This window comes from Squalius cephalus (assembly GCF_949319135.1).
Source record: "Squalius cephalus genome assembly, chromosome: 4".
Lineage (NCBI taxonomy): Eukaryota > Metazoa > Chordata > Actinopteri > Cypriniformes > Leuciscidae > Squalius > Squalius cephalus.
The window spans coordinates 10,057,461-10,083,079 of NC_137125.1; the positions used below are offsets into that span (position 1 = coordinate 10,057,461).

At 39.4% G+C, this 25,619-nt stretch overlaps 1 protein-coding gene across 1 annotated transcript in view; it reads right to left on the minus strand.

Annotated features, from left to right (window-relative positions):
* Positions 1–25,619, minus strand: part of LOC307157239 (NLR family CARD domain-containing protein 3-like) — a 99,335-nt gene that overhangs the window by 23,776 nt on the left and 49,940 nt on the right. The window contains exons 5-6 of the mRNA XM_079869095.1: positions 10,454–10,627; positions 3,726–3,899 (exon numbers count right to left, since the gene is read on the minus strand). Coding sequence (XP_079725221.1) covers positions 3,726–3,899; positions 10,454–10,627 — 348 coding nt within the window. The remainder of the gene's footprint in view (positions 1–3,725; positions 3,900–10,453; positions 10,628–25,619) is intronic.

Sequence of the window (25,619 nt, forward strand, 5' to 3'; positions counted from 1 at the left end):
AAGTTCGGGAAGAGGACGTTCAAATAATCAATCCAATCAACTTCTCATCAAACAATTACCATGTCTACCCTATCAGCATGAGAGGAAGCATATATTTATTCTCTGTCAGCTCACCTAACATTCCTTGACAGTTTTCAGCATCCCTCCACTCACTCTCGGCTTGTTCTTCCACAGCCTGGAATACGGGGGGAGTACTTTGGGTTCGGGCCGAATACCGAGCTCGGAGCCTCTCCTCGGACAGCACGCCAAATATGCATCTATTCTATCTGACTTATTTGTAAGTGTGGACTCGTGAAATCTCAATTCTCCAGCGGCAGTCATCTTTGTTGTAAACGAATTCAACCCCTATGATTCAACCCAAGCACTCTTTGATGACGTGGATGATTGCGTTACCGTTGCTCATCTGTCCATCATCATATAAAGCCCACCTTGACAATTTGATTGGTCCGAACAATTTTTGTTCGGGCATAATATCTCCTCAATGGATCAAGTCCAGACCGAACTTCCCAACCTAAAAATTGTGTGGGCGGTGCTAAGTTCGGCTGGCATCCAGGCTAGTCTCTTATACTCATTAAACGAAACCTTCCTCTTATTATTGAGAAATTAAATGATAAATATGGCAGGTTGAGCTATTTCTGTACAAGCATCCAGGGCAAGAAAATAGCTTTTGTTTCTGTCTTTGCCCCAGCAGTTTTTGATGCTATTTCTTTTCAGTGGTTAACATAGATGTATGGCATGTTCAGAATCCTTTGGTTGGAGATTACACTTTCTTCTCTTCGAGGCATCAGACACATTCCAGAATAGACTATATTCTATGATCTCGTGAATTCAGGATGTGTTTTGAGAGCATCACAATCCTTCCTGCTGTAATATCTGACCACAACCCGCTGCTGACCAAGTGTATTTACTGCTCACATGATAGATCTCCAAGATGGCAATTTAATATATCTCTTCTACAGGATTCTGGGTTTTTAAAAGATTTCAAAGATAAGTTGAAAGACTTTTTGAACATAACCCTTAATAGCATGGATAATCACATGATGGTATGGATGGCCACAAAAGGCTTTATTGGAGATTTTGTTATCTCTTTTTCATCAAATTTAAACAAAGTATGAAAGTTACAAATTGAGGAATTAGAACAAATTTGCCTCTCCAAAACCATCAAGTTGAAGAGAAAATGATTAAGATCTGTTGAAAATGTATTAAAGAACTCTTTCTTTATTAGTCTAATATTAGTCTAAACTAAATGATTTGCTTTGAAGAAAGGCTGGATTCATTATGCATATGAGTCTGGCAGAATTCTTATGGGCCAAGACCCAGTAAGTTATTGGCTTTACAACTCAGACAAAGTGAAGCTAGGGCTATTATTGATAATATTTATTCACCTACAAAAGGCTTAGTAACAAATCCTAGAGAGATAAACAACACTGTTGCAGAACATTTTAAAGATTTATATCAAATAAAAACAAATCGTTCAAAGTGTTAGGCAGCATTATTTTTATTTGGTGAAAAAGCTGGCAAATCACTTGCATTTTCAATCTTGAACTGTCCGTGCATCTAGACTGGTCTCTAAAATTAAATCTTCTAATGGTGGAAGTTTCTGACCCAGAGGAAATTAATTTGATTATTTTCAAAATACTATTCTAGTCCTTTTTCCTCAGAATGTAACTCAAAATTTTGGAATAGCCCAAACATTTTGATCAACTAATATTCCCCTGTGTTAACGATGGCTCCACAAATGATTTGGGCAGGCCTGTGTCTACCACAGAAGTACAAGAGGCAATTTATTCACTTCAGAATGGCAAATATCCTGGCCCTGATGCTTTTACCATCGTATTTGATAAGACTTTCTCCTCCGTTTTAGCCCCAATTCTACAAAGAGTATATAATGAGGCCTTTCTTTCAGGCCGGCTCCCAACAACCATGTCTTAGGCATCCATTACATTGTAGCTTAAGAAAGATAAAGAACCATTGTGTTTTGCAGTAGCTACAGACAAATTTCATTGTTAAATGTGGACTATAAAATTTTATCTAAGGTTTTTGCCCTTCGCCTTCAGCAAATGTTGCCTGCTGTTATTTCCCCTGACCAGACAGGTTTCATGACAGGGAGACACTCATTTAATAATACCAGAAGACTTTTTAATACCATTCTTGATGCTGAGAAGGCATCCAACAGGGTAGACTGGGAGTATTTGTTTTTGAGTTTAAATAAATTTGGTTTCAGCTCCAATTTTATATCATCGATTTGATTACTATACTCCTCCCCTGTAGCATCTGTGCAAACCAATGCTACAATTTCTAAAGCCTATCCCCTTCATCGAGGCACACGTCAAGTGTGAGAAAAGTGAGAAAAAAAGTTTCAGGGCATTACCCAGTTTGGAACCTCTTATAAACTGTCCAGTTATGCAGACAACCTTCTTTTATTTATAATTAACCAAATTTCATCATTACTGCCAATCCTCGAGATTTTTAAATAATTTTGTAAACTCTGGTTACAAATTGTATCTTCAAAAGAGCTAATTGTTCCCTATCAATTTAGCAGCTGAGACACTTTCCCAACATAGGCTCAGGAAGGATTCAGATATCTAGGCGTATTCATCCCTGAAAACACACAGATATCTTTAGAATTCTTCTTAATTCTTTAATTGATGTTTATAAAATTAAATCTTCACCCCTCTATTTCACTTAAAAATACTTGGGAACAAGAGCTGGGGTTCACTATACTTGAAATAGAGTGGGATTATTAAATAGATTTAGTATATTCTTCCTATATATGCGCCCAGCACAGTTTGATGACACATTGATCTCACACTTGAAAACGCAGATGAGGATAAACTCTCTCTCTCTCTCTCTATATATATATATATATAATCCTTTTCTTTATATTGCATTGTATTTTATTATTTTGTACACTTATTGTATTGTTTAACTATTACACTTATAGTATTTTTATTGTTATATGTATTGTATGTGTAGTGTTGTTGTACTTGGGGCATTAGGGATAAGCAGAGCTGTGGTTCATTTAATTTTTATATATACAAGATGTTGTATCTGCTCAGAATGCCAATTAATATATTTTGAAATAAGAAAAGTCGGGTATGTGCACATGCGTCACCCCACTGTACCTCACCTAACACAGGCCCCCTTTCAGACATTCTACATAAGTTGCAAAACTATTTTACTGATGAAATCTCAGGGCAGCGCTGACAACAAAATTCTGTGCACTTGTATGAGTGTGTGTGTCTGTACTCTGTGTGGGGGGTTTTATGGGAGAGTGTGTGTGTCTGTACTCTGTGTGTGGGTTTTTATGGGAGAGCGGGATAAAGTGAATAAAAATGTATTTTGTAGGAAAATCATGGAAATGGTTTGTGATTAATATCCTGTTGTTTGTTATATTTTCTTTGTGGGTTTTGGTTATTTTGCTGTTGTAGGCTGTCAGGACCTCTGAAATAACTGAGATCATTTTGCAAAGTGATATAGAATTGTAATGCAGTCAAGACCTGCGTAGAACTAGTTTACCTGTGTGTTTACTGTAAATAATTGCACACCTTATAATGTTCGTCAGCCAATCAGAGTGAAGCATTCAACAGCCCATAGCATAACTAGATCTAAACCTCTGTAAATTCTCAATAAGAATGTTTGCAAATTTAGTAATATGAGTAATAAATGAAGATTGAAATGCTGTTTTTTGGAGTTGTTTAATCAACTCTTCATGCTCTACATACTTGAGTTTATCCAGTCTGTAGTTTGGATCCTCCAGTTTATCAGTGAGCAGCTTGACTCCTGAATCTCCTGGGTGATTGTAGCTCAGATCCAGCTCTCTCAGGTGTGAGGGGTTTGAACTCAGAGATGAAGACACATAACCACAGCCTTCCTCTGTCACCATACAGCCAGACAATCTACAAAGACATACAGCAACAGTCCACATGACATTAGTGTGGCAATCAGTCGTTACTATCACACACTGATCTTGGCTGCGTTTCCCAAAATAATCTTTTTTAAACTTTTTTTAAACCCCTGCTTAAACCAGCACATGTCAAGGCCCGTCTTAAGTTTGCCAATGACCATTTGGATGATCCAGAGGAGTCATGGGAGAAAGTCATGTGGTCAGATGAGACCAAAATATAACTTTTTGGTCATAATTCCACTAAACGTGTTTGGAGGAAGAAGAATGATGAGTACCCAAGAACACCATCCCTACTGTGAAGCATGGAGGTGGTAGCATCATGCTTTGGGGGTGTTTTTCTGCACATGGGACAGGGCGACTGCACTGTATTAAGGAGAGGATGACCAGGGCCATGTATTGCGAGATTTTGGGGAACAACCTCCTTCCCTCAGTTAGAGCATTGAAGATGGGTCGAGGCTGGGTCTTCCAACATGACAATGACCCGAAGCACACAGCCAGGATAACCAAGGAGTGGCTCTGTAAGAAGCATATCAAGGTTCTGGCGTGGCCTAGCCAATCTCCAGACCTAAACCCAATAGAGAATCTTTGGAGGGAGCTCAAACTCCTTGTTTCTCAGCGACAGCCCAGAAACCTGACTGATCTAGAGAAGATCTGTGTGGAGGAGTGGGCCAAAATCCCTCCTGCAGTGTGTGCAAACCTGGTGAAAAACTACAGGAAACATTTGACCTCTGTAATTGCAAACAAAGGCTACTTTACCAAACATTAACATTGATTTTCTCAGGTGTTCAAATTCTTATTTGCAGCTGTATCATACAAATAAATAGTTAAAAAATCATACATTGTGATTTCTGGATTTTTTTTTAGATTATGTCTCTCACAGTGGACATGCACCTACGATGACAATTTCAGACCCCTCCATGATTTCTAAGTGGGAGAACTTGCAAAATAACAGGGTGTTCAAATACTTATTTTTCTCACTGTGTATATATATATATATATATATATATATATATATATATATATGCTTTAATTAAATGTTATAATTAAGGCGAGACACTACAGGTGAATAGGGTAAAATTGTTAACTTACAGATATCACCATCAAACTTTACCAGTTGATTACTCACATGAATAGGAGAAAAAAATGCATTGCAAGTTTTCTTTAATTTTATTTTTAAATATGCTAATGAGGCTATATCTAATTAAATATGCGCTAATTTGCATATATTTTGAAGTGACGAATCTGACCATTGAAAAAAACAAGGTTCAAAATTATTTTTGCATTTTATTGATATATTCAATGAAAAGACATTTTCAGAGGGGATTATGAATATCCCCTTTTGTTACCCTGTAAATCAGAAAATACTGGCAATAGCCTTAAAAATGGATTCCCACCCTATTTTTAGGCATAAAATGTCATATAAATCAGGCCAAGAATGATATATCAACAAATCCCTCTGAACAAATCTTCACAATATAGTTAGGAATACGACTGTAAAGTTTGGTGTATGTAAGTGCTACAGAAGTGGAAAATCGTCACTAGGAGTGCAAGAAAAAACTCATTTTGAGAAAACGGCCTTTAAAGATTTTTATGGCAAAATTTCACTAATTTCTATTGAAAGCCATGAATTACATACAAAATATGCTTTAGGACCAAGTAAAATCCATGTATCACACTTTTTAAAATCCAAAACTCATTATTGCTTCATCCATCACTGATCATAACATCCAAAACAACACATCAACAGTCCATCACACAGATGGAATGGAAAAACTAAGTACCGGCGGTATCACAGTCCCTCAGGCAGATACATTTAGCTGTCAGTGGAGCTGCTGTACCCTCTAGAACTTCCAGCTTCTTTTCTGGTGCTAACTTTGGGAAGTTTTATTCTTTTGGCTATTTGTCCAAGGTGTAAATCACTTAGTGAAGATACTTTTTCCCAGTGGAGGAGGAAGTGCATCTCTGTCTGACCCAGTTGGTGGTCACTGAGCCTGTATTTAGTCAGGATCCGTCTCTTCTTCTCTGACAGTGTGCAGATACTCTGTCAAATATCAATTTAGTCTACATTGTTTGCTTTCTCCAATGTTCTAAATATTGATATTTTGAATGATTCATAATTAGTTTTGTTCTGTTGAGTTGTTTTGAACCAGTGCTGAAGGGAGCCTGTTTGGTTAGCTTCACCATCAGCTGACTGAGGGGACTGTTTTCAGGATTTGGCTCGTGGGATTTAAGTGCTTTGAAATGTAATGTGTCTTTTTGACTTACATTTAGATGTGTTCAAAATGTTACAGCTTGTTCGTAACGCATTGACGCACTATGGTTACTCATTGCGCGGCTCGCGAGCCTCGTGCGGCCCGCCAAGCTTTAATTTGTGGCTCGCATGGCTGTAAAAAATACGGCGATATCATGCAGCCAGTCACTACAGATATTTCTTAAAAACATAAAAAATAAGTAGGGCTATAACATAATGTTATGAACTCAAAGTGTCAGCTATATTACAAATCATTTCGATCGGATTGAAAGAGGTGGTTTATCGAGAGAACATGTAAACACTTGATCGATTGAGAACCGAAACTGAAAGGACGACGTATGGCTCTCCTACTGACTTGTCCTATCAGTGCGGCTCTCATGAAAAAAAATGTGAAGACCCATATGGCATTTCATCATCTTTTGTCTTTGTTCGTAATCCCTTGTGTCTTCTAGCTAACGACAACTGTTTTTGACTTCTCTGAGAGAATTTTACACGCATATCTTTCGACATTTTGAACTACCGCGGAAATGTCAGAGCGCGTCACGTGACGATTCTGGATGAATCATGTTGTCAGAAATGGGCATCAGCCGCATTTCGAGTTAAATCACTTGTTTTACTTTAATGATTGGTTGCTGATAGACAGGAAATTACCATATTTGAATCCAACAGCATTGTACGTAAGAGAGAGAGCTTTCCAACGGTATACGAGATGAAGGGGAACAGAGAGCGATCGCGGAGTAGCGGGATGATTTAGAACGCCAACTTTTGATGAATTTAGGTGAAATCTGCACACTCAAACAGACAAAGTGTAGTAAAATAAAGACCTAAATGTGTATTTTGGACTTTTTTTCAGCACAAATCTGAAAGAATACATGTTATTGAAGACAAATAACCCAAAATCTCAAAATTGACCAGTGAAAAAAAATGTTTTTGCCTGCCGTGTCTCGCCTTAAAGTAGAACCATTACTCATAAAAAGTAGAACCATTGTCCACTTTAAATAAAACAAATCACGACATGACCTTGTGTGAGTGAGAGAGTGAGTGGCGTTCACACTAAACGCGAATAGAGTGTCTGGCGTAAGTGATTTTCATGTTAAGTCAATGTAAAGACTGGAGGTCCTGCGGCGCAAATGAGGCATTTAGCGCGGTGCGGATGCGCTATTGAAGTGAATAGAGTGTCTGGCACAAGTGATTTTCATGTTAAGTCAATGTAAAGACAAGTTTACCCGCATCTGGAGGACCTGTGGCACGAATGAGGCGTTTAGCACAGTGCGAACGCGCGAATTGAGCATCTGGCACGATACGCGCGAGTGATTTGAGGGTGAGAGAGAGAATTCTGATTAGTCCAGAGGATGTATCGCGTTTAGGCTAATGCTGCATTCATATGGAGTTATTCTTGTGCCAATAATAATGAACGTAGCTTTTCAAGAAACTAATGAAAATATAAATTGAAACTGAATAAAATATCTTTGAAACTGAAAAAGAATAAATCGCAGGCATTTTTTTTACTTCGTTTTTAATGCACTGCATGTTTTGCTAACTATTTCTCATATTTCAATCACTGATCTGAACTTACAAATGCGCTTCCAGAGTTTTCGTTTACGCTGCCTGAGTTTTCGTTCGGCGTTCTGACACATTTCTCTCGTGGGGGCGGGGCTAGTGACAGTGTGTTCTCATTGGCTACTGAGTTTTTGATTGACAGCTTCTTCACCTGGAAGTGAAGACGTCAGTGGTGTGTTTATGTGTGGATGTGAGCGTCTGTAATCGCAGCTATCTATTTAATTTGAGTGATATTAAGTTTATATCTGTATTTATTTGCTGCTACACTATATTGTTGAGTATTCGACTGAGTATTCGCTGAGTTACCGTTCATTTTCGGACACGTTTCAGAATTGACTTCACTGACACAGAGTAGGCAGAACTCGCATCATGTTTATTTATTTTTTTCAAAAAGCACAACACTTTGTTTTTATTGTGAGTATACACAAAAATAATACACACTTAACAGGATCGATTGATGTGTGAAATTTGTTTGTAAAATCAAAGTCAACAGAGTATTTTTGAATCTCTTTTAAACTGATAAGAAAAAAAGCTAGCTGGTATCGCCGGCGATACCGCCGACCCTAGGGGGTTAAGACAAACTGTATTTAAGTGAATAAACTGTTTAAGTGAATCTCCAAGATGAATATTTTGACATTTTTGTATATATTTGATCGTTTAGATGCGCACACGAAGCCCAAGATATACGTTGCATGTCTCGTTGCGGTGTGTTTCGGAGCGTGCGCCACATTTGGAACAGCATCTATTGTCATCAGTTTTGGTACTTTTAATTGCCTTTTATTATAAAAACGTGTCCCACAGTTTAGCAACAGTATAGACTACATTTTACAACAATCACCGATCGTGCAGATTCTGACGGTACGTTTGGGTTTTAGGGAGAAATGACAGCGCACCGGTGTGAAGGGAAGGAAGTTGCGCTAGACAGAATGCGGCTTTAGATTTTAATGGTTATACCTCAAATATCTTCTTTTTTATAATCATTGGAAGACAAAATCTAAATCTAAAATAAAATTAGTTTAATATGAAAGATCTAAAGTGTAACTGTTTGAATGTTTAGTTCTGTCCTCATCGTCACTCATTAAGCAGTGCTGTTGTGTTGTGCGCGCCGTGGCTCCACGTGAAAGATCTCTCTCTCTCACACACACACACACTCTCTCTCTTTAGCAAAAATGCATCACAGACAAATGGTTCAATATAGAAGTGGCTGGCGAGATTAAATTTGCAAGATAATAATTTCTTAAGCTCTTTGCGGATGATGTTGTCATGTTGGCCTCATCACACCAGGACCTTCAGCATGCACTGGGACGGTTTGCTGCCGAATGTGAAGTGGCTGGGATGAGAATCAGCACCTCCAAATCCGAGGCCATGGTCCTCAGTCGGAAAAAGGGTGGCTTGCCCACTTCAGGTTGGTGGAGAGTTCCTGCCTCAAGTGGAGGATTTCAAGTATCTTAGGGTTTTGTTCACGAGTGAGGGAAGGATGGAACAGGAGATTGACAGACGGATTGGTGCAGCTTCTGCAGTAATGCGGTCGATGTACCGGTCTGTCGTGGTGAAGAAAGAGCTGAGCTGCAAGGCGAAGCTCTAGATTTACCGGTCAATCTACGTTCCTACTCTCACCTATGGTCATGAGCTTTGGGTCATGACCGAAAGGACAAGATCCCGGATACAGGCGGCCGAAATGAGCTTTCTCCGCAGGGTGGCTGGGCGATCCCTTAGAAATAGGGTGAGAAGCTCGATCACTCGGGAGGAGCTCAGAGTAGAGCCGCTGCTCCTCCACATCGAGAGGGGTCAGCTGAGGTGGCTCGGGCATCTGTTCTGGATGCCTCCTGGACGCTTTCCCGGGAAGGTGTTCCGGGCGCGTCCCACTGGGAGGAGACCCTGGGGAAGACCTAGGACACGCTGGAGGGACTATGTCTCCCGGCTGGCCTGGGAACGCCTCGGTGTCCCCCCGGAAAAGCTAGAGGAAGTGTCTAGGGAGAGGGAAGTCTGGGCATCTCTGCTTAGACTGCTGCCCCCGCGACCCGGCCCCGGATAAGCGGAAGAAGATGGTATGGTATGGTATAATTTCTTAATAGCAATAATAAATAGCATGTGTACTTTCTTAATTTCTCCAGTACCGACAGCAGAACTGATAATGTCCGAGCTTATCAGCTTATTCAGCGGTCTTGCATAATTCAGCACCAGGGCCTGTTTAATACCTGGGTTTTTCGGTACCCATCCCTACTCAACAATGTATTGTTAGTATTAATGAAAAAAATATCCCAGCCAACTGATAAGTTAATCGCTATTTGGTGTGTGGTGTTAATTTTGAACCCTGGCTGATGCTGGGTACACACCAAAAGATAATCGGGCTGATTTTGGGCCGATTTCCCCCCTTTCCGACAATCCTAGCTATGTCCTGATTATCTTGATGGTTCTACAGATTATTTTGAACCCCGAGGACAAATGCACGCACGCTCTGGAGATTATCACGTGAAACGAAACAATATCCAATCAGAAAGCAAGATGATAGAAGACAGAAGCATAACAAACGCAGTTATGGCGCAGCACAAAGTGAAATTGATGTGGAAGCAGAGATGGAGGGATGAAAAAAAAAATATTTATCTTAGACATGTGGGTCATACGTCTGTATAAATATTTCTGCAAATGTTTTGTCTCTTGGGGGCCGCTTGCCTTGCTTATTGGTTAAGTCAGCCTCTGATTATAGCATAGTTAATTATTTTAAAACCATTCACCTCAGTATCTCCAGCTGACAGTTTGGACTCTTCAGTCCATCAGAAAGAAGCTTCACTCCAGAATCCTGCAGGTCATTGTTACTCAGGTCCAGCTCTCTCAGAAAGGAGTTTGAGGATTGTAGAGCTGATGATAAACTCTCACAGGACTGAGCTGTGAGATTACAGCTATGTAGCCTGTGTAGAGAACAAAACAAAGAGCAGTAGTAATGCTTATTAGCGTTTATAATCTGGAGCTTGAAAAAACCTTTAACTGTAGTGAATTAAGCACAGCTAAAACAATTATCTCTTCATAAAACATCAAACCAGCATTTATTTTCACACACATTACTTTTTTTTATTTTTCTGAACTGTTTAGGCCAGCAAGTCACCCATTTAAAATGAAGGCAATTACAAAAGACTAACAGTGTTTATAAATGAATGTAAATAAGACTTAGTGTTTTTCTGGTGTTTTTGATCACTAGCAGCAGCCTCATCTCTCTCACACACACTCACACACACTCTCGTGAAGCAAAGGGGACACTGATGATGACAGTTACTTTTGATATGAACCATTTTCTCAGCTCTCAGTCGCTTGTGTAGCATATGGACAAAATCACGATGACTTACTCATTCTAAAATTCAGAAAGCTTTTAACCCATTGACTCATATCATGTAAATCACAGCTTAGCGCCAATGAGTCTGAATCAAACTGCTCCTTCTGACATGTTTGTGGCCTGGTGGAAATTTAACAGGAACACCTCAAAACTCTGTTGTGAGCTTCAAACAGATCATAATCAGTTCAACTCCCTCTTTACAAACAAATACGGAAAAAAATTAAGATAACTTCACGCCTACAATGGACCATTGCACTGATCATCACAATCTGTTTGATATTATCTGGAGACATATATCCATGCCCAGGACCGCACTGCGTTACACTGGAGGAGAGGCCTGTGGAGGAGCACACTACTACAGTCCTACAGGTATGCCCTTTGTATGATGTGCTACAGTGTAAACCTGTACATTCTAACCTTCCCTGTCCGTCGTCGTCGTTTGGTGCCGCCGCTGATGGGGCGCTGGAGAGACATGCTGGTGAAGTAGGGATATGTTGTTACACCAGATTATAAACCAATTTATTTGTTTTTTTTATTTATTTTTATTATTTGTTTTGGGGTATTTTATTTTACAAAGAAGTTTGTATGCTATTACTAAACGTAAGCATCACAGTATGCACGTCGGCGGACGTCATACGTAGGAGTGAGGTTCAAACAGCAGTGCAATCGGAGGTTCGTCCTCTTTCCTGCAATGTCACTTGAGGAGAGGTACGATTTCATGAGCCCTGTGCACTTGATGTTAAATTGAGTTATAAGTGTTCATGTCAGGTTTAAATAATCAATTGTGAAAGAGTATTCATAATATAGATGTTATATTTGACTGTTAGTTCGAGTCATTAACTTGTTAAATTAAGTTTATTTGTGTGCTGTTAATGAGTGTATAGTGCATTGCGTGAAATGGCGGCTCGGTGTGTGCGTCACAAGTGAGAGATGTGTTAGTGGCTAAAGCGGCTAGAATCTCGATTAAATTTTATATAGATATATATAGATGTGTATATTTGGTACACATACTAAATGTATATTACAGTTTACTAAAATATATATTGTACAATGTACATTGCATTTACTAGTTTCTGTAGTTAACTTACTGGTGTATTTAAACATGTATTTTGTGGTTAACAGGTGAAAGAGCTGTGGTTTAACAGTGCCTGTCTGTTTATATGTTTTATCACACAGGTATGTTAATAGGGATCTAAGAAACACTGTAATGCTGTTTTGAATTAATTGCATACAATGACATTTTGTGAATTGATTTTTTTCTATACTATTGCTATTATTACATATATTGTGTGTGTGGCAAAGTGTGTCGCTCTTTCCTGCAATGTCACTTGAGGAGAGGTGAAAGAGCTGCGGTTTAACAGTGCCTGTCTGTTTATATGTTTTATCACACAGGCATTGTGATTAAATCTTTTGCATGACCAGCTTTGTGTGGAAAATCCTTTTATTAAAAACATCCAAAATAACACAACGCAGAGGAACAACCGCTACACTGGTGCTGGGGCGAAGGTGGTGGATCGGTGTATGTGGGTTTCTCATGCCGGTGTTGGTGTCGGTGGAGTGTCTGGTGTTCCCGGTGTCGGCGTGGGTGGAGTGCGGCGTGTCCTCGGGGGATCACGGGTGGCGAGCCTGCAGAGCGATGACTTCGCGGGGACGTTGGGTGGATCCTGTGTTTCTTCTGGGCTTGAGGTGCGTGCTGGGCTGGCTGGACCCCGGAGCTCTGTGACTACTTCAAAAACGTGCGCTTCACGCATCTCCATAGTAACGCAGAATGTAAACAGATAAAGTCTAAATCCAGGGATTGCAAAGTACAGTAAGTGGGAGGTGTTTCAGACTGTCATTCATTCGCGAACGGTGTTGGACCCTAGGGCCCTAAACCAAAAGGCCTTCTCGGTTGCCATCTAAACATTAGAAGTATACTGTCTAAACGTGAGCAAATACAGCATCTGTTACTGGGTTCAAACCTGGACTTTTATGCTTATCTGAAATCTGGCTTAATCAAAATGCTCCATTAGCAGCTCTGAATATTCCTGGTTATAACATCTACAGGAAAGACAGGGAGGTATCTAAAATGTTTAGGTCTCAATGTCAGGCTCTCACCACAAATGTCCTTTGTCCTTGTTGTAATGTATAGGCCTCCCTCTGCAGATAACAGCTTTTATGAAAACTTTGAGAAGCTGATAAAAGAAAACAATCTTTATAAAGAAATTGTCATAATGGGGGATTTTAACATCAACTGGGAGGACAAACCCTCTAGAAAAAAGCTCAAACAAATCACAGACAGGTAAAACAAGTTGTCCGTGGGCCAACAAGAATAACAAACTCTACCAAGACACAAATCAATCTCATATTTACCAATAGACCAGAAAGAATTGTAAAATCATTTAATATGTTGACACTGACAGGTTTATCGGACCATAATCTTACTCTTGTCATTAGAAACCTTGCCAAAAAACGTTTCCATCCTTGTGCTAGAGATTAAATAAAGAAACTATTACAATCCCTAAAAGTAAAAAAAAAAAATCAAAACTTTGTAGCTGCAGCTAACCAAATTCAATGGGATGACATTTTACCTTTAGTTGACTATGAAAAAGATAGCCAAATATTTCTAAAAACACTTGAGAGAACTATCAAAGAATTCAAGCACAAACAACACAAAAACACTGCACCTTGGATAAATCCAGACATCATAAAAATAATGAAAGAACGAGATCAAGCCCTAAAACTTGCAAGTAAAACTAAATCAACTCATGACAGAGGACGTTTCACCATGTTGAGAAATAAAGTTATAAGATCATGAAGAAAAGCAAAGGCAGATTTCTTTCTTACTATAATTGAAAAATCAAATGGAAATTCTAAAATAATATGGAACCGGCTAAGAAAAATGGCAGGTGATCGCCCAAAGAACAAAACACTCTTAAAATTAAAATAAATGAACAATTGACAAACAATATTCCGGTTGTAGCAGAGGCAATCAATCACTATTTTATTGATTCTGTGGCTAACATAGCAAGCTGTTTTACACTTGAGAACGTATACACTCCGTCAATAAACACAAATCAAGCAGTTTTCATGTTTTACACTTGAGAACGTATACACTCCGTCAATAAACACAAATCAAGCAGTTTTCAGTTTAATTACCATCACAGAATCAGAGGTATCACTGACAGCGCCGCCGCTCCCACCACGCGCATCACGCGCTGTGCGTAGGGCACCAAGTGCTGAGGGGGCACCAAAAATAACCTAATTAAAAAAAAATTATAATGCCGATATTATTTCATTAGCCTATAGAAATATCATTAGGCACATTTTAGCCATGTATATGTAACAAAAAAGGGTGAACAAGATCATTTAATTGCTCTAGTCTAGAAAGTACCGCCCCCTCCCCGCTTTGGATGGTCCGTGCCGGTTGTTCGCGTGGGCGCCTTTGTGAAGGACGAACGCGAACGAAGTTTGACAGACAGACAGTAGGCAACTTTTTTGGAAATGGCCCCTAAAAGACAGCAGGAGTTAGGATCTGAGAAAAGAAAGAAGAAGAAACTGCGAGATGATGCCCGTGCATCACTTGCAGGTAAGTCCATGTTTAATCATTCTTAAATGAGGGAAATGTGCTGCATGTGTGAACACGCGCCTCGAACTTGCTGACGTTAATGTTAGCAAACTATGTTATTATAACTTATAACTTCGGTGCAAGCTAAATTGAGATTTTACTGTTAAACACTACCTATTTTACAAATAACTGACGCCAGCTAGCTGTTACTTTCTTTACTATCTTTCTTTAGATATTGAGCAGTAGTTTATGGTTTATTTTGACGTGACGGTGGTTAATACTTTCTCAGTAACAGTTAACGTTAGCAGTCAGTGCAGTGCACATGGTAGGCTAACAATTCCTGTTAAATATATATATATAAAAAAATATATAAAATGTCAATATAAATGATGTAAAGCAAACAATACTGTTTAATTGTGTGCATTATTGCACCTCATTATATTATGTTTTTATATTATATTATATTATATTAGATTTATCAAATAGTTGATAAATAAGGAATAAAGGGGGAGAACTCCTTGGCTGCCATGCTTTCAGTTTTAAATGTTTATAATGTATGAGATTCTTTGTTTGAAATTTTGAATATTTTGTCTAATAAATGTAATTTATTCAAAGTGACATTGAATTTGGGAAAAACATGTCTGGATTATTTTGACAGTTTTTTTTATTTTGCTATTCTGTTTACTGAAGAAAAGTTTGCACTTTAAAATGTGTAGTGTGTGTTGGCTACTCTACATATGTTTACAAAGTCAGCAAAGCTGTGAAGATTTTACTTTCTCTTTTTAGTGTTCTTAAGTTTTATACTGTGGTGCTGCCATTGTGTTATTGGTATTGAGTTATATGTTTGGTAATAAAAAGTTAAACTGGCAAAAACAAACTTTTTTTTTTTCTCGGGGTCGGGGTGGGGGGCATCATAAAGGAATTATGCTTGGGGCACCAAAATGGCTAGCAGCGGCACTGATCACTGACCATTAAATCACCCAGTCCATCCAGATGTAAAGATATTTTTGATATGAATATGGTGATGCTCAAGAGGCTAAGTACATCAGTCACACCCCCCATCACCAAAATTATCAGTCTGTCCATTTCTCAAAATATGTTCCCAAGAATATGGAAACCAGCTGTTGTTGCTCCAATTTTCAAAAGTGGAGATCCTCATTCCATGTCAAACTACAGACCCATCAGTATATTGCCCACAGTGTCTAAGATTGCTGAAAAACTGATAGCAAAACAAATTATTAACCATCTAAATACCACACCCTATGCTCTCCACCCTATGCAGTTTGGCTTTAGAGCCAATTACTCCACCGAGACTGCGACTTGCTTCTTTACTAAAAACATCAGAGCTCTGTTGGATCGAGGTGGGGTTGTTGGTGCTGTGTTCCTGGATCTCAGGAAGGCTTTTGACACTGTTAGAATAAAATTTTGCTGACAAAATTATGTAGTTTTAATTTTTCCTCAGATGCACTTACAATGTAAAATGGATAGAGTCTTATCTCACTGACCGCTTCCAACATGTCAGAGTCCAGTCATTTAAATCAGCGGCCCTCAGTCTGTCCATCGCTCTTCCTCAAGGATCTAATTTAGGGCCTTTGTTGTTCTCAATTTATATAAATGACCTCCCATCTGTCTGTCCTGATGTTTCTGTGCAGATGTATGCTGATGACACCGTAGTCTATGTTCATGGTAGGAATACCTCCCAGGTGGCTGAGAAACTCACTAACACCATGGATAATATAACAGCTTGGTTGAAACACTCCTGCCTGCAGCTGAATACATCAAAAACAGTAGCAATGTTCTTCACCAAATCTCACAAAAACTTCAGTGTTGAGCCAGATATTTTTGTTTCAGGGGAAAGGCTGTAGATCGTGTCAGAATACAAATATTTGGGAGTTTTAATTGATTCAAAGTTGTCATTTACATCACATATAAAAAGGGTCTGTAATTGAATTAAATTTACCCTCAGTAACTTTAGACACATTCACCATCAAATGTCCACACAGGCAGCAAAAATGTACATGCACTCTATGATCTTCTCACATATCACTTACTGTTTACCCATTTGGTCGCAAGCTAGTATTACATCTTTGAAACCTCTGCAATCTCTTTACAAACAAACTGTTAAAATTCTGGATAAGAAACCATGTATTTCTCATCATTGTCCAATATTACAAAAATATAGATTACTCAGCTGGGAAAACATGGTCAAATATTCAAATCTATGTCTTCTGTATAAAATTATTCATGGTTTATCATCCCCTCCTCTCCATCAGTTTGTTAACATCCGAACAGCTGATCACAGCAGAACCAGAGGTGCAGCGAGGGGAGATTGTATTATTCCCTTTAGGAAAAGTGTATTTGGCCAAACTGCTTTTTCTGTTCGAGCTGCTACTGAGTGGAACCTCAACCCCATAACCATCAGAAATCTAAACACATATAGTATATTTAAGATCCAGTTAAAGAAATCGTTAATTGATTATCAGAGCTGTCAACATTAACCCTTTCACACGTAAGTTTAAAATATTCTGGCTGACCCCCCAGCGTGAGTTTTTCAAGGCGACCGTTATTTAGAATGTGTCACTTTATGGTGTCCATGGTGACGCGTCATTGCTTGTCACGTGACACACCGCATCAACAACAGAGCTGAATGAATGATGATCTGCTTTTATGTAATTTTTCCTTTTTTATTCAAAATATTCACAAATTTGTTAGATATGGCATGACATATCTGATATTCCGATTGTCAAATATATGCAAGTGGAAGTGTTTTGTTGTTTAAACACCTTTATAACGATCGCGTTAGTTGAGCTGTATGCGCGATGGGCGCCGCCATCTTAGTTTGTGCCGCAGACGCAGTTCAGAGAATCGGATCTGTTTTGGATTGTTTACAACACGTGAATTCATCCACGACTCCCGAAATACATAAAAGTAAGTGGCTGGTGAACTGGGAGAAGAATAGAGTAAACTTTAAAGTTACTTACACAATGTGTATCTGATATGAATAAAAATTATAATGGAAAGGATTATTATTGCCTCTTCCTTTGACATCAGTGTGTATTTTACAAACCCTAAATGTATTGTTTTTTTAGTACTTATATGTCTGAAACCTAAAATAAACATGATGTGGTTGAAAACACTGAAAAGTTGTGATATATATGACAGCTCTGAGTGCGTCTGTCTCTGGCTCAGCGCCAGCCAACGCGCGAAAGCACATTTGAATTTAGCAGTTGATCACGTGATGCGCTGACCGTTCTAATCACACCGGTGTGATCGTACGCTCCAAGGACCAGCCTAGACTGATCACACCGGTGTGATCGTACGTGCGAAAGGGTTAACTTACTTCGAGACCTGCTCTCGCTGCCCACTGCTGGCTTCTTGCCTTGTGTGTGTGTATATGTGTCATGTTTTTGTCTGATGTTCATTTGATTGTTGGTTTGCTGTGTTTCGATTGTATATTTTAAAGGTTGTATCAGTGATTTCAGGCCCCCCCCCCAAAAAAAAGATCACATTCATCTAATCTTTCCTAATGATCCGCCCCATAAGCATGCTGTCAAAAAAACGCGTCTCTGTAGGCAGCCTAGGCTCTGAGATCTGCTCACAAAAACAATTGGTTTCACCAAACACTCAAAACCAAAACAAATAGTGTTCCAATCAATCACTGACAGGGGGAGGGTGTTGTGAGGTTTTGAGCCAGCTTCTTCTTCAGCTCCGACTTCGAGTGCAGCTGTGCACGAGCACAAAACCTCACAACACCCTCCCCCTTTCAGTGATTGATTGGAACCCTATTTGTTTTGGTTTTGAGTGGTTGGTGAAACCAATTGTTTTTGTGAGCAGATCTCAGAGCCTAGGCTGCCTACAGAGACGCGTTTTTTTGAAGGCATGCTTATGGGGCGGGCAGCTAGCGGATCATTAGGAAAGATTAGATGAACGTGACCTTTAACATAACAGTATTTCTTACAAAATGTATTGTAATTTTTATATTGTAATGTAAATATGTAATTGTACTCCCTTTTAGGGTGACTTTTTACCATCTGTCTAGGGACTGCAAATGAAAAATTGCCTTTTGGCTAATTCTGGCATATTGACAAATGTTTATTAACCCCCTGAGGTCGGCTATCGCGCCGGCGCGATAGGCTCGTTTTTTTCCGTATGAGTGCAAAAAATAAATAAAAATAAAATATTAATTTTTATCTTATATGCTTGTGTTATACATCAATCGATCCTGTTTAGTGTGTATTTTTTTTGTGTATGCTCATAATAAAAACAAAGTGTTGTGCTTTTCGCCAAATAAAGAAAAATAAACATGATGCGAGTTCTGCCTCCTCTCCGTCAGTGAAGTCAATTCTGAAACGCGTCCGAAAATGAACTGTAACTCAGCGAATACTCAGTCAAACAGGTATACAGTCATACAGGCATGAAGCTTGAATTCTCTTCTTTCAAATGAAGTAATTTTTATAAAAAACAAATATTCACAGTTTATGTAATATGTATGCAAAGAGAGAGATGTCAGTCGTTCTCATCTCAGCTAATTAAGTTTTAATGTGCTCCGCCCACGGAGAGCGCGCGCTATTCAAACGCAAATGTGAGGCGATCCAAACAAACCTGTGAAACGCCCACATCAGCTGGATACCTGGATAACACACACCACGAGTTCACTTTCAGACTTATGTACTTTACGATGCTGTGAGGAATAATACTATCTTGATAATAATCCTGCAAAAATTTACCTCAGAAGTTCTGGAAGTATCATTTCGAGGAGCAAACGGATCCCGTTGAGGAGGTCAGTTCTATTTGCTTTGTTCTAATCTGAATGAATGAACGCACAGATGCGTGCTGTTGTGGAGCTACTACAGCTGGCAAAAAATACTGTTTAAATATGAATCGCGTTACTATGAATGAATGAACGCACAGATGCGCGCTGTTGTGGAGCTACTACAGCTGGCAAAAATACTGTTTTAATATGAATCGCGAATACAAAGAAAGATTACACTGGAAATATTGTTACAATTTTAAATGTTGTTGTAATTGTATAACCTTAAAAAAAAAAAAAAAAAAAAAAAAAAAAAAATATATATATATATATATATATATATATATATAAAAGGATAGATGTAAACAAAATCTTAAAAGGTTATTATAAGCCTTCTCTTTAAATAATTTTATTATGCTTTATTAGTGACACATTTGGGAAGAGAATATATTCCAAATCTGAAAATACAGTATGAGAACAATTAACTGCACAATTACTAGAAATGTTTACCTTGGATATTGTACAATTTGCAAGCAAAATTTGTGGAAAAAAACAACAAACCAGTTATATATTGTCCTTGCATTCTTGTGGCTCAGTCACACACCTGAATGAAAGGCTCATTACGTATGCAGCCTCATTATGCGGGCCCCATTGTCTCCGCAGGTGTGAATCACGCCCACCCGCATATGGCCTTTCCAAACAAAAAGTGTTTTACAAGATTTAAATCAATGTATTGTGTTATGTGAATGATTAGGCAGGATGATTTTCACATAATTTTGAAGAAAAAATTCTAGGCAACGTCATCCATTAGTCAAAAGTCTTATTTACATATATTTAGAATGTGTTTTATGGCCTTATTTCAGAAACTTTAGTTTTTTGTTTTTGAAAAAACCATGCATAAACATTATTCTATCAAAAATACAAACATGTACATGCAAGTTGTTCACATATTATGGTAGCCCTGTTTGTGCTAAATAGAGTGAATTTACACCTTTGCCATTAATATGTTTATAAGCAACTGAAAAAAGCACAAATGTCAGGGCATGTCAGAACATCTCAAGGACCCCAAAAACCCCTCAGACCCCAGAGGGTTAATATGCACTGTCCCTTTAATAAAAATTAAATAAGAAAATAAAAAAAACGGAGGAGACAAAGAAACTCTCTCCCGCTCAAAGTTTCTGAATTCTATTTGTCGTTCACCCAGTAAAGGTTGGACTAAGATTCTCTTATAGGAAGATGACGGTGCTCATTTCCCTCCTCTTCAAGTCCTTCTTCAAGCTTTTGTCTTCAAGTTTGTTTTGTCTCTCTAAGTTTGTCCTCTCTCCGAGTTTTGTTTTATGTCTTGCCTCGTTTTAGTCTCGTGCTTATTCATTTCTATCTACGAGTGAAATGGACTTAAACTGAGTTTCTGGCAACTTTGCTTACAAGTAAACTTTGAACTTCCTGCAAACGTCACACGCTCCGGAGAACCAAAAGAACGCTTCAAACTAACGGACACACCAAGGATGGACACTCACACACACACGCATTCTTGCTTTGAACAAAGACCCATGCAGGTATTATTTCTATTGAGATTTAAATGCATTTAAGGTTGTCTTTAAGGTGATTTGATTCTTTGCTGGCTTTCAAAAGCTAACTGTTTGTGATATTTTGCCATTCTGTGATCTTTCTTTCTTTCTTTCTTTCTTTCTTTCTTTCTTTACTTTCGTTATTCTGTTTATATATATTCTTTGTTAAATGTAGTTGTATGTTTTATATACGTTAATTTATTAAAAACCCATTATACACTTAATTGTCTCTGTCTGCAGCTCATTGAACAAAGCCTCTTAAATGTGTGATCATAAGCTACAAGCTTTATATTGTTGATTAGCCCTACAAGTTAGTAATCTTATAGAACAAGAAGGTTATGCTTCATAGCCAGAAGAAGGGCCTTTCTTGAGAGTTTATAAGAAGAAGAATACTCCCTGAGAGTTGATAAGAAGATTGTATGGTCGGTTCGGTGGACGAATGGAATATTCTATGTGGTTATTCTGAAATTTGATCTATAACCTATAGCCTAATTATAATTTGTTGTGGTTAATTATCTATATACAGATATACAAATATACAGGCTATATATTCCCTTTTTGGGCTAATTAAAATGTGCAGGTAATAATTGATCATGACGAGTAGGCTGTGATTAATTATTAAATATATATTCCCCTCATTTGAGTTGATTCGCTACACTTGTAAATGTGACAGATCGCTGTAGCGCCTCAGTTCAAGCGGCACGTGAACCCATCATCTCTTCTTTACCACTATTACTAGTTACAGTTTGTCTGAATTGCTAAAACGCATTTCTTGAAACCATCACTCACTTTCTCAAAACCTTAAACACAAAACCACATTTTCAAGCCACATTCAGAGAACCTCTGACTCTCCTGGCAAAATCGCACAATGCTCTCAGATCTTACACACATCAGTCAATATTATAAACACTACAGATCATTCATTAGACTCTACAGCGAGAAATGGAGAACGCAGAATCCAGAGCATGCAATTACAGGAAAAAAGTATATTGTAACAAAACACATTTTGCAATTACGTAAAAAAGTTAAGACAACTTACAGTAGTAAGGTGAATAAATACTGTATGCACTGCAAGTATATTATTGTACTGGATATTGTATAGTATCAAATGTCTGTATATTACAGGTTTTCTCAATTGCTAAAACACAATTTCTGAAACTTTGCTCCTTTTTCTGAAAACATTAAACACAAAACCTCATCTTAAAGCACTATTCACAAAACCTCCGCCTCAAAACAGTTTTACCTGTGTTCAAAATCAAACACTGCTCTCAAATCCTAAACAAAGTGTTCAAAATGATATACACTATCAAGCAGTCAATAAACAATACAACAAATAATAGAAAACACATTGTTCAAAACATATAGTTCGTAGTCGACGTCGACTGAATGGGATCACACCAGGGACCCAATTGTCTTCGAGTGTTCGAGCATGAGCAAATGAAAACTTTGCCTGCGTGACTTGCATCACACTCTCCACCCCGCGGAGTGGGTATAAATATGGAAGTGGATGCACGCACTAGTTGCCTTTTGCTTCGGAGCCGTTCGATAGTGTCTAAAGAGTGTTCTGAGAGATTTCTCTATGAGCGAGTGTGTCGGTGTTCTTCTGGAAGACCCTCCCAGTTCTGGTGGTTTCTACAGTGCAGTGCAGCAGTGGTCGCAAGCCTTTGAGGTCTCAACTGCTGTTTTAACAGCAACAAAGTAATTGTTTGTTTGTGTGTTGACGGTTGGTTGGGAGCAAAAAAGTGAGTGCTTCACTGTCTCAGTTTGCTGAGTTCAGTGTTGCCGCGGTCATTCCTGTGTGCTCCGGCACTGGTGATGGGAGCTATTTCTAAAAGAGCAACACGGGTGTGAGTGAGTCTTTTTCAAGATGCCATTCCATCCGTGCGTTTCTGGGTGCGGTAAGCTCTGTCCCCTTCTGACAGTCACGAAAGCTGTATCACGTGTCTGGGCCTTCAGCACGCTGAGGCAGCTTTCGTGGATTAGGGTTAGGGTTCCCATTGCGGGAATATGACCATCTCTGCATTGAGGTCGAGACTTGCCTTCGTTTGCGAAGATGCAGTCCCCACTCCCAGGCCCCGCTCTAGCGTCGCTTCTGGGTTACCTTCCCAGAAGAAACCTTGAGTGCCGTCTGATTTGGGTGACCTGAGGATTACAGTGAGGGGTAATCCACCCAGCAAAGCCCTGTGGATCCCTCCCGCCTCTCTCACGCTGCAGCTGGTGAAATGAAAAGTTAAAATATAACACCTTGCCTCCCCTCCTTACCCTCTTGGGCCTTTTTCTCTGGTGCTACTGCACTGCAGAGACCGCCCCTGAGCCATCGCAGACAGTGAGTTAAAAATTCTGTTTCTTAAGAAAGAGTTCTCCTGCTTGCATCGTCTCCGCTAGAGGGTAGGGACTTGCTAGCTTCAGTCAACGAATCGTGCCTGGAATTCGGCCGGCTAACTCTCACAGGTCGAGACCCCGGTCTGAATGTGTGCCCAAGGTTCCTACCTCTCCCACGGGACCAGGTGGTGAGCCTGCAAGCGCTGCCCCGGAGGAGGCAGACCCAGCCTGGCTTTTCTCTGTCCGTCCGCCTTAGTGCGGTTGTACGTAATCAGAATGCAAAGCCTAGACCTTAGACCAGCTCTATCTGTTATGGAAATCAGCAGAAGGGAAGGCTGTTTCTAAGCTGAGGTTGGCCCACTGGTGGTTGCCTTCGTCTTGGTGAGAAATCCCGAGATGCACGTGCCACCAGGGCGGTGAGCTCCTCCTAAGTGAGAGTAGTGCTCCCTCCTAGGTGTTGGCATATAGCGCCTTGCTGACAGATATTAAATAGAGTTGGGGGCTGGGCGACACCTATACACATCCTGTGTTTAGAACTGCTGCTTCCCGTGGGCTCCCTTCACATGAAGCCAGCTTCACCGTAAGCACAGTTCGAAGTGTCGGCTTGCTGCGCCATTCCCCTCCCATGGACTGGATATTTGCGCAATTTTGCTCCAGTAGAGTTCACCTAACTGAACCCTGTTGAGTTCCTCCAAACCCTGCGGCATCGGACATGGCGGAGCATCCGAAGCCAGGCCTATCACTCGTATACACTAGTGGAACTTGTGTTAGGCTGGGTACATTTGTTGCGATCACTACGGCAATCCCATATGTGTACTTTTCATGGCTCATCAGCGTTAAGCAACCTAGAGCGTGCATCCATTTCCGTATTTATACCCGCTTCAGGGAACGGTGGGTTGCATACGCAACCAGGACGTTCCTGAAAGATATATATGGACTGCTATTCTGTTTAGACTTACTCGTGACACCTTACTGTACCATCAAAAAGTTAATTTGTTACATACTGTATGACTGCACTTGATAAAAGTAAATGAAAAGAAAAGTAAAAAAAAAAAACATATAGTTCTCAGGGAGAAGTACATTTTTAATCTCAAAACAAATTTAATATTTTTCCGTCATATTCTTTTGATGAACGAAAACATGTTCTATCATAGTAGCTCAAAATGTATCAGAAATTACTACTCTGCTTTGCTCTTTTCAATATTTTATGTGTTCCTCCTCCTCTACCCCTATTTTTACAGTACTGTACCCTGCATCTCAAAAACTTGTCCTTTGTCTCTGTGATACTGTAATGTTTGTTCTTTGTTGATATGAACCTGCAACCAGTCAAAATCTATTGAGCAGTCCGTACTGTTAACAAATGGAAAGCACAATGTTCAGGGCCATACAATTTGTTCATTGTACAGTATAAAGCCTACAATGCACTGTACTACAGTATACAATACTAAAATCAAAGGAGTAAACGTGATCAGTGTGCTGCTTCTTGTCTTTGGGCATCATTTGAAACAAGTTAAATCAATTTTGAGTGGTTGTGTTCAGTCAATGACATGTGTTCTCTATATGTATTTAATTGTTGCCACTTGTGTTTACCAGTGTGGATGACATGTGCATTAGGGTGCAGAATGTGTTTTGAGAAGGAGAATGTGTTTAGAGTTTTGCTGAAAAGTCTAAGTGAGATCTGAAAATTGTGTTTTACCATGTAAAATGGTTTAAGGTATTGACAACAGACTGCACAATTAGCTAAATGAGTTCAGGCAACTGAGAACTTTGTTCAGCCAATGGGTTTTAGTGTTTTAGCAATTGAGAAAAACTGTAAGCACTTGTGTACTGTGAACATACAGTGACAAAACGGCAAAAGCCAAAGAGGTCAGAGTAAAAAACTGTAGATGAAAAGCATGTTCCAGTCACTCAGAAGAGTTGTGCAACTGTAGAATCACGCTCAGTGAGAGAGAGAGTGATTCTGCTTCAGCATCATGTCTTCATGTTGGGTTCAGACTGAGGACTTTATTTACATCACAGACACTGTCATCTCTGCAAGAGAAGGGAAAAACCCTGAAGCAGATCCAGCCTTGACCACACTATACACACCTGATCTTCCTCATCCTCCTCTTACACACCTGCTCTTCCTCCTCCTCCTCCTCCTCCTCCTCCTCCTCCTCCTCCTCTTCCTCCTCCTCCTCCTCTTACACACCTGCTCTTCCTCATCCTCCTCTTCCTCCTCTAACACACCTGATATTCCTTGTCCTCATCCTCTTTCTCCTTGTTCACCACCTCTTACAGCAGTGGTTCTCAACTCCAGTCCTCGGGACCCGTTGCTCTGCACATTTTGTATGTCTCTCTTATCTGACACACTCAGTTCAGTTCATGGAGTCTCTCCTAATGAGCT